We start from the raw sequence: 9,552 nt of genomic DNA on the forward strand, positions 1-9,552 counted from the left end.
GGGAAAAGGAAATAAAATCTGTAGCTAGATCAGTCTGGATCTGGCCAAACTCTGGATACAAGACTGCTTGGTGAGACTCATTTATGCCACCCTATGACCATCAAAGTGTTTGTGAGGTGTATATGAGCTAGTTTAACCTGTGCATCTAGCCACAGATAATCAAATTACAGATCAGACCAGGACAGATTTTGCTTTCAACACACTGTCACAAACGAATTGGAGAGGAATTACATGTTTGTCAGTAAAAGTGATGGGCATATTGATACTTCTTATCAGTAATACTCATTTTATTTTATTTTCCCCTAGGTATATGGGCCTGGGACTCAAACCAGAGCATTTCAGTATGTCAGGTACGTTTGTTTCACCTTCCTTGTTTCAGTATACCTGAGGAAGGGACACTGAACAAAAAACAAATTAAATGCTGGGAAAGAGAAAAGCATATTTCAATGTTAGTCATACAGTGATGTCAGAATGTTTGATTTCTTTCCGGTTTCATTAGTTTTCTTTTTGCTATTTCCTTAGCATTAATTATCCCAAGTCTATAGATCAGTATTTCTCAGCCCTTACAGCTTGCAGCCCATTATACCAATGTGTGAAACCAGTGATTGCTCCTTTCTTAAAAACCTGAACATAAAGGGTAGCAGTCTGTGACCTTTCAAACCCAATGCCTCTTCCTTGCATTGAAAGCTTGGAAAAGGTAGAATAATTTGAATCCATAGTTAAGCCCCTGCTTAAACTTTTAGTGTGTGTCACAAAACAGCTGCTGTCCAGTGGATTCTGAGACTGGATTGTGCAAAAGCACTACTTATGTGAAAAGCACTACTCGCGTGGGAGTAGTGAATTCTTTTTGTTTCATGAATGGGACCATGCAGGCCTTTTTTCTCTGCCTAATTCAATGTGGTATTCAGTTCATGCCTTCCTCTGCGCCCCCCTCTTTCTCGCTAGTTTCTGATGCATGCAAATACTTGTATGTATTCGATTAGACCAGCATGCAAAAAAGGAATCTTGATGTAATTGCATGATCAATCGCGATTCCTTTTTTTGTGCTGCGATTTTATCAATGGGCACATTGGTAGTTCTGAATGAAAGGAAAAGACATTGACTTGAAAACAGCGTAGGTACAGTAGTGTAAACATTAAGAAAAAAAGATGCATCATCATCATCACTTGTTGCCTGATGACGCCCACAAAATTATTCCCAGAAGTGGCTCACAACATTAATACCTTGGTCCTGGCCCGGAAAAACAGTGGGGTAATTTTGGAACCATAAACTGTTGGGATAAATTTGGATATGGAGTTCCTTCTAGCTCTGCCTGCCCCTTGACAACTGGACATATGATAGCCTTTGTCCCACTGAAGCTAACGTCAGAAAAAGGAGCTGCGGACAACACTGGAAACAGTAGTCCTGTTTCCTGTACTACTGATTCAGCAAAGGTCCTTTTGCCTCGTTGAGTTTTAAGAAGCTGCAATCGTTCTACCTCCCGGTATTATCTAATCTGACTGGCAATGGCTTTGTGGAGTCTTGGGCAGAAGTCTCTCACATCACCCCAAAGATCCTTTTTAGCAGGATAAGATCCTTTTTAGTTTGAACCCTGCAATGCAGAGCATACTCTGGCAGAACTTCTGTCCGCATAGGTGACACAAACAGGTGAATATCCCAGCGTTGTAAGCTTTAAAATGCACTGGGAGAAAGGCAGGATACAAATAAAATCCCATTTGCATCATGGTTACGCAGATTAGGATTCCTATTGATGGTTGCAATAAAAACCCAGCACTATCCTATTCCTTTCAGTATCCTCTGCTTTTCCAGTGTCTTGAATGCCACTGTGGTGCTAAATAAACATCAAATTTTGTTAAAAACAGAATAGCAGGCACTAAAGTAGGAAATAGCTGCCTTAGCAGTCTGAAATCCAAAGTGCAGGTTTTCAGAAGACACTAGTTTATATTTCTGGGTTGAAAAATCATCATGTTAGAGTTAGAGGACTCGGTCCATTGCTGCCATCTTGTGTTTGCACAATGGATATGCAATTTGTATTTAGAAAGAGAAACCAGTTATTTTAGTCAGCGGGGCTTTTAAGATGAAGGCACAGTAGATTGCTTAACCTTTAAAGTGCTGCTATAGTCCCCTATTTTCTCCTTCCTCCCTTTTTTATCTTGCTGTATATATAAAAAAAACTTTAATAATAATAAAATTCTGCTACAGTCAAATATGACTTCTCCGGAGGTTTTAAATCATGCTGTTGATTAGTGTTATTCAGTGGCAGCTTGACTGATTTGGAAGTTGAGGTGGAGGAGAGGGCAGTCGGATTTCCCTAAGTTTGTAGCTGAATAGCAGTATTTGTCCCATCCTGCACATGTCCTGATAACCACCCTAACCACCCTAATTTAGTGCAACAAAGACATGAAAGCGCAGTTTTCTTTAAAAAACAAACAAATCAGTACTACTGGAATTTTCTCCCCAGATTAATGGACACTGCATAATTAAGTAGAGGGCAGACACAGATTGTGTTTGTGGCCAAGTAAATCAGTTTTTAGTACTTTTAAATTGGATGTGAACTGTTCCTTCAATGCGCCACTTGAATGCATCTTGTTTGGCCTGCTGTATGGAAATGGATAAGGCAGAAATTCATTGCTCCAGTGCATAATGTGCTCCGCTGGAAGCCCACCTAAGGTTCCATGGTTTGTTTATTTCAGGGCTGATAACTCTGTTAACGTTGCCGCCGCACAGAACTGATGCCATTAGTTTCCCCCCTAAAATCAGCATTTTGGACAGTCAGGCTGTAAAACACATGAGGAAGTAACTCTGCTCAAGCTGTGTTGTCATATATTGTTTTATTTTTCCAGTGACCTTGTGAATGGGCTGGTGGCCTTAATGAACAGCAATGTCAGCAGTCCTGTTAACTTGGTAAGCAAGTGGTTTTCTTCTGGCCTTTTTCTCCTTGATCTAAGTCTAAGACCCTGTGTTGGAATTACCTGCCCATTTTCTTAATCCGTTGAATCCAGTCACGGGAGAAACATTTGGCACTATGAAGTTCTGAGAATAATGGTAGCGATGTACCCTCCCTCCCTTTCCTCCTTTTGCCACAAACTTCCTCAGCACACTGAGAACAATCGGCATTGTGAATTTACCGGCATTCTTCCTCTTCTTCAGATACTATCGGCTTTTGATTGTGAGCGAAGCCTTTGCAAGCCAGAATTTAGAAGTTCAGTTCAGTGTTGCAGTGTGTGGACTTCGGCATATGTAATGCTAGAGACTGGGCCAGATTCAGCTAACCCAGTGCACTAGCAGAAGCCACAAGGACACATGCTGGCACAATGGGGCTTCCCCCACCTCGTGTGACCCATGCAACCCCCAAAGTCCACTCTTGGGGTCAGGAGAACCCCCCAGGACAGCAAGTGGGGGGGGGGAGAGCAGAGATCGTTCCATCCAGCAAGCAGAATTGCTTGCATCGGTGGAAAGATCTTATTAACTCAATGTCAGATTCCACACTCTGACTTTCCCCACCTAAGTTTCCTCTCCCAGGATTGTATTACGGAAACAGAAATTGCCTTAAGCAGTTTAGACTCACATTTGTAAATATTACCTGTGGGCTTTTACTCCTGCTCTGAAATGTGGTAACAACTAGTGAAATCATTTTTGGTCGAAGGTTGCTGGTGTGTGGTGGGTTCTTCCGTCTGCATAAGGAGGGGGGAATCACGGTTGTCTAGCTATTCCTCCTCCCCATTGAGCATCACCTCACACAATTGCCATTCCATTAGTGAGGGTTTGTTCACTCCCACTCTCAAGACAGCTCTTCACAGGAGGCTGCAGAGAGAAGGGGGAGGCAGGAAACCACATCCTGTTCACAGCACAAAAGTTAGGATCTAGTCCAGGCATAGGCAAACTCGGCTCTCCAGATGTTTCGGGACTACAGTTCCCATCTTCCCTGACCACTGGTTCTGTTAGGGATCATGGGAGTTGTAGTCCCAAAACAACTGGAGGGCCGAGTTTGCCTATGCCTAATCTAGTCCTTTTATTTGCTAGTTACCTTATTGCAAAATAAAGCTCTTTTTGGGGGGTAAAATGTCATTTTAATAGTGCTTCTTATATCCTTAGGGGAATCCAGAAGAACACTCTATTTTAGAGTTTGCCCAGTTAATTAAGAAACTCGTTGGTAAGTATGACATATAATTGCCCTGAACAAACGTGGAACAGCTTGCATACTTGTACCCGTTGGGGTTTATCCAGTAGAACCGCATGAGTGGAGAAGAGGTTCACCTGGTGGGGTGGAGCTGCAACACCACTAGCTTCCCAGCAGCGCTGCTTAACGAAAGGGTAGTTCCCATGATGTTGGCGCCCTAGTAAGCAGCAATAGCCCTGCTGCCAGGAAGCCACTTCGGCTTGGTTGCAGACTTTGGGCTGGAGGCATAATGTGGGAAATTATAAGAGATACATGCCTGGTGCCAGCTTTTTATCTTTTTAAGGTATCAGTCGAAACCTTCCCATTTTACCTGGGCTTTTGGCCTGTAATTTGAAAGGTTTCAGGGATTTGGGGCCTCTCTTAGTTCTGTAAGGCCTAACTTCATAGTAGTTTTTTTATTGGTTGGTTGGTATACTTTTAAGTTGCTTTGGGTCACTTTTGTGAGGAAAGCAAGTAATAAATATTAATGGTAAATAATGCTATTGCCCTATCAGGGTGTTCTGATTCCCCACACGTTTGGACTCACATGAGGTACAAGTGAGAAAACACACACTTGCTTCCTCCACACCACTTTTTAACATGCCTGAGGTAAATGCCTGAGGTAAACAGGGGGAGCTGTTAACACGCTGTGTGATTCAGAATATTACAGCATGCAAATAGTATACTTTCTGCTTCAGAAGTTATCTCCCCAGCTTTATGAAGGGTGGCAGGAATTACTGGGGACATGGGGCAACTCCAGCCCTCTCAGTGATACTCTTACCTCAGTAGATGAGAAATTAGAACAGGTGGATGGGACTTAGGAGGAAGGAAGGAAAAGTATTTACATGGGCAGAAGAGATTGTGTGCTTGCAGAACACTGGCTTGCAGCCAGTTAAGCTTCCATGATGGTGTACCCCTGTACCTCAGCCCAGCTCACTTACTTAGCAGGGTACCCCGACCCCCAGTGGAGCATTTTTAGGGGTGCATCAGGAGGTGTGGACAAGGAAGCTACTTTCTGCCAGAACTGTTACTTGCGCTTAATGCTAGGTTGGACTTTCTGGGTTTCCAACTGCAAGGATGATGGGGCTGCATTTTAACTGCACTGGACCTGTGTGGTTTCTTGACTTTGTACACCATACTTTAGGGGGGGTGTAGGTGTGTGAAGCCTTTGTTTCAGCCTGTCTTGGAAAACATAGGGGGGGGGCATTTGAAAACTACCTGTTTTGATTTGTTTCAGACTTCTGAAACTGTTAGTCCGATCACCAGAAACCAATATAGCTTTGTAATATTTGCGCGTTTGGTGTTGTTGTTTTTGGCAGGCAGCGGAAGTGAAATCCAGTTTCTGTCAGAAGCTCAAGATGACCCTCAGAAAAGGAAGCCTGACATCAAGAAAGCCAAGTTACTACTTGGTTGGGAACCTGTGGTATGTAATTCTAGAGTTAACAGTGTTGTGTGCAAGTATTTTTGAAAGGCAACACCACCAAGAAATGAATAATGCTCTGTGTTCCTTGCTGTGCAGGGCAAATCTAATGAAATTCCTTCCATGATGTGCTACCTCCTTTTGGGAAGAGTTCTTCTCCACCCCCACCTACCCCAAAAAATCAATATTGCCGCTGCTCCTTGATAGATAATAGCCACACTTCTGGTATTCATCTTTAAAACAAACAGCTAAGCTAGTTAAATCTAGAGCAAATAAGCAGGGGCCCTTGAGAGCGAAAGTGATTTTAACAAAGGCAGTGAAGGAAAATGTGTGTTTGTGGATCTGACTCTGCTCCCATTGAAACCAGTTTTATTGAACAGTAGGTCATTATAGAGTGGTAATGATTAATTGTGCTTTCTGCCTTTCGGACGGAGATGCCTTGAGAATCCTTAACATCCATTTTCTTAGCAGTAGCACTGCTAGTAGGAAAGCAAAATGCTTTTTGTGTGTGTGTCTGCATGCAGGTTGGGTGTAGGTTTGAAACTAAGCCTGCGTGAAGCTCTGCTATTCCATCCCGCCCCCCAGAAGCTAGTATAGTTTTCTACTATATAGTTCAGTGGGGAGTAAATGCTAGAGGTGTGCAACAAATATCTGTCCGCCTTAGTTCAGACACATTCTTACATGTATAATTTATCATCGTTGTGGTTTTGATTTTTTCAGAGAGCTTCCTTAGGTTGTACCCCACTCTGGTGTTGATTTAATGAAGAGCAGGTTATAAATTACCTAAATAAAATAATAAAAGGGAGGTAGTTCAGTGGTGCATTCTGTACACAAATAACGCCCAGTGAGGTTTACTTTTGAGTTTTGGCTTGCGGCTAACTTGTTTCTAGGCTGCGTATTTTGTAAGTAGGCAGAAGAAAGAGAAAAGTATTGGAGCAAGAGACTGAGAATTCCTTACTCAGAATAGATAATTGCTGCAATCCTAGCTCCAGTTTATTCAAGTGAGTAACAGTCCAAAAATTCTGAGGGAGCTTGATTATTCGTTTTGCCAGTCGCATTTTTCATTATCTGTGAGCAAGTGCCCCTGCAACATAGGAAATGGCAGGAAGTAAACTGGATCTGCTGAAAGAGGTACAAAAAGGTAGGTATGGCAAAGTTGGGCATTCTACTTATTATGCCCTCAAAACCCACCAGTTCTCCTCAGGGAGAACTTTGGGAACCCAACTTACCATCTTCCAGGTAGCTTTACAAATTCCTATAGGAACTCTTCACTCCTGCCTTAAGCTATTGGAAGGTTGTGGAGATTGTGATACTTCCAACACACTCCACAGTTTTGCAACTTTTATCACTTCGATGAATGCAGTACTCTAGTCTATGGTTACTGCCAGATTTTACTGCAGACACGTGTTGAAGTGGTCCCAAACTCATACCATAGCAGTTTCTTCTTCTCTTTTCCCCCGCGGCTAGGGATGATGGGAGTTGTAGTCCAGCGAAAGCGGAAGAAATAGAAGAGGGAGGTGTGCCTCTCCCCACCTCCATATTTTGCTAATAGTGTAGAGGAGGAATAAATCAGAAGGGGCAAAGGAGAAGGTGGTACTTAAGGATTGCCAGTTACCTACCTACAGTGCTCCCCCCCCCCCGGTCCCAAAGGTGTGGGAATGCACCTCTCTGAGAAGACCCATCCCAGAGCCCATCTTTGGGCTGGGGGGGGGTGTCTCCTCGAGAGCCAGGCTCTATCATGCTCTGTTTGCAGTGCCGCCTCAGCTGGCTTTGCATGGACTGTCTTCCTCTTTCCCCCAGCAGGCAGCTGTGGTGGAGGCAGGGGGAGATTGCGGGGGTGATGGGTTTCTTTGCCCGCATGCCTGATCTCCCCCGCCACCTGCCACTCATACAGTCTCAGGCTCTTTGGTGCTTGCCTGCCTTTGTCCGAGCCTTTCCTCTTGGTGCATTTGGTCTCCCCAAGAGGAAAGGTGCAGCGAACCTGCTCAGGAGAAGGCAGGCAATTGCCATCCAGCCCAGACACGTGCGGGCGAAGGAGCAGCCTGCTCCCCAAGCCCGTGAACTCTCTCCATACCATGGAGATCACATGGGGTGGAAGGGATCGAGTTTGGGCTACTTCTTCACTCCTGATCCTCTCCCCCATTGATCAGGAAAAGAGGCAGCCTGCCCTGCTTTCTCAGGCCAGGGAGGCAGATGGTAGAGTACGTTCTCAGGCTTCCCCTGCCTGCCTGTTTCGCTGAAAATCCTCAGCAAAGCCCTGCTGCACCTCCAGCTCATGGGGAGACCCTCTCTGAAAGGTGCCAGGACACCATTCCAGCTGGGGGGCAGCCCTGCCTACTTCACAAATTTTAAGGTAGGAACGGGCCAATTGATAGAGCTACTAAGTTTTGATGCAAATGCTGTCTTAGGTTATTTGGTGAAGTATCTGTAAATGCACCACCTAGAGCTCCTTGGAGGAACGGTGGGATATAAATGCATTAAGCAAATTAAATAAATAACCCTGTTTGACAATCACAATGAGCAAATAAGCACTTTTATAACTTGACTCATTCGGCTGTATCTCTCTTTGGTAACAGGTCCCGTTGGAAGAAGGCTTAAATAAAGCAATTCATTACTTTCGCAAAGAATTGGAATATCAAGCAAATAATCAATATATTCCTAAACCAAAACCTGCCAGGATAAAAAAAGGAAGAACCAGACATAACTAAAAACTCTTTAAGTCGGAAAGGAATTGAAAACCTTTCCTTGTGTTTGAAAGGTATAATTTGTCTTTTGTTAAAAAGACTTCAGAAACAGGTATCATGAAGAAAAACTGGAAATTTCACTCTGAAGCTTGCTTTAAAGAAGTGGATGTGCCTAAATAAGAAAACTGCAATCTTTGCCTTGCACTTTTTAAATCTGTCTTTTTATGTAAAATAGGATAGAAGCATCCTTTTTTTAGTATCTTCAAGTTTTTATATCTTGCTGTGAGATCATTTTGTTGTGACTGTCCTTGACAGTTTTATTTACTGGTTTCTTTGTGAAGCTGCAGATGGGATGGGAAAATGCCAATTTATTTATAAAAAGTGGGTACTTTAAATGAGAGATACTATGCATAAAGAAAAAAAGAGCAAGCAGTATTGTCAGATGATCGAAAACACTGGCATCTAGTATTATAGGATTATAATAAAAAGAATTCTGTATGAGAGCTTTATGTATTCTTTTGAAATTGGGTTTTCTCCCCCCAAATGTTTAGTTCTAGTTGCACACTTGAATTTGAAAATATTTTCACTGACCTTCATGGATAAATGCTATTTTAAATCACTACTGTGTTGTGCACAATCTGGGGGAAAGTTAATGTATTATTGGTTACCAGTGGTTGAATATGCTATTTTAATAAAATATTGAAACTTACAAATATCAGTTTTTCATGTAAGAACGCTGCAACCGTGTGTTGTGCCTTCATGCATATTGACAAAGTTACAGAAAACTTACATTGGTGGTCTCTCTTTCTTTCAGTAACTGGTCCTCTTGAGTAGTAACAGTGTATAAGGTTGTAAGCAATTCTTTTCATAAAGTACAACCTAGTCAAAGATAATTTCATGATCTTAAATGAGTAGGCACTTACAGTTTATATAGCCTAGTCCATTTTTTTCTGCACTGTAGCAAACACAGAGGAAACTACATTGCTATTTGTAATACTAATTAACACATTATTCATATTCCCCTAATTTAGTTATAATGCAAAGTCCCTACATGAACAGTATTGTACTGTTTTATTTAAAGTAGTAGAACATTATAATAACAGTATAATGATGGCACCCGTGCTAACTTGGAGGATTGAAGACAAACTATTTTGAGGGCCACCAACTTGGACATCTTTAAAAATAGGATTTGACAAATTCATGGAAGATAGTCCTACCAGTTGCTGGAAACCGCAAGAGGGGAGAGTGTTGTTGTGCTCAAGTTCGCTTTGTGGGTGCACCATAGTCAT

General features: G+C 42.6%; 1 protein-coding gene across 1 annotated transcript in view; it reads left to right on the plus strand.

Moving 5' to 3' along the window:
- UXS1 (UDP-glucuronate decarboxylase 1) overlaps nucleotides 1–8,976 on the plus strand; it is a 38,140-nt gene extending 29,164 nt beyond the window's left edge. Inside the window, exons 11-15 of the mRNA XM_081907444.1 lie at nucleotides 307–350; nucleotides 2,844–2,904; nucleotides 4,096–4,153; nucleotides 5,479–5,582; nucleotides 8,156–8,976. Coding sequence (XP_081763570.1) covers nucleotides 307–350; nucleotides 2,844–2,904; nucleotides 4,096–4,153; nucleotides 5,479–5,582; nucleotides 8,156–8,287 — 399 coding nt within the window. The 3' untranslated portion in view covers nucleotides 8,288–8,976. The remainder of the gene's footprint in view (nucleotides 1–306; nucleotides 351–2,843; nucleotides 2,905–4,095; nucleotides 4,154–5,478; nucleotides 5,583–8,155) is intronic.
- The last annotated feature ends 576 nt before the right edge of the window (nucleotides 8,977–9,552 follow it).

The sequence above is a fragment of the Podarcis melisellensis genome (assembly GCF_964234715.1).
Source record: "Podarcis melisellensis genome assembly, chromosome: 4".
NCBI classification, from domain to species: domain Eukaryota; kingdom Metazoa; phylum Chordata; class Lepidosauria; order Squamata; family Lacertidae; genus Podarcis; species Podarcis melisellensis.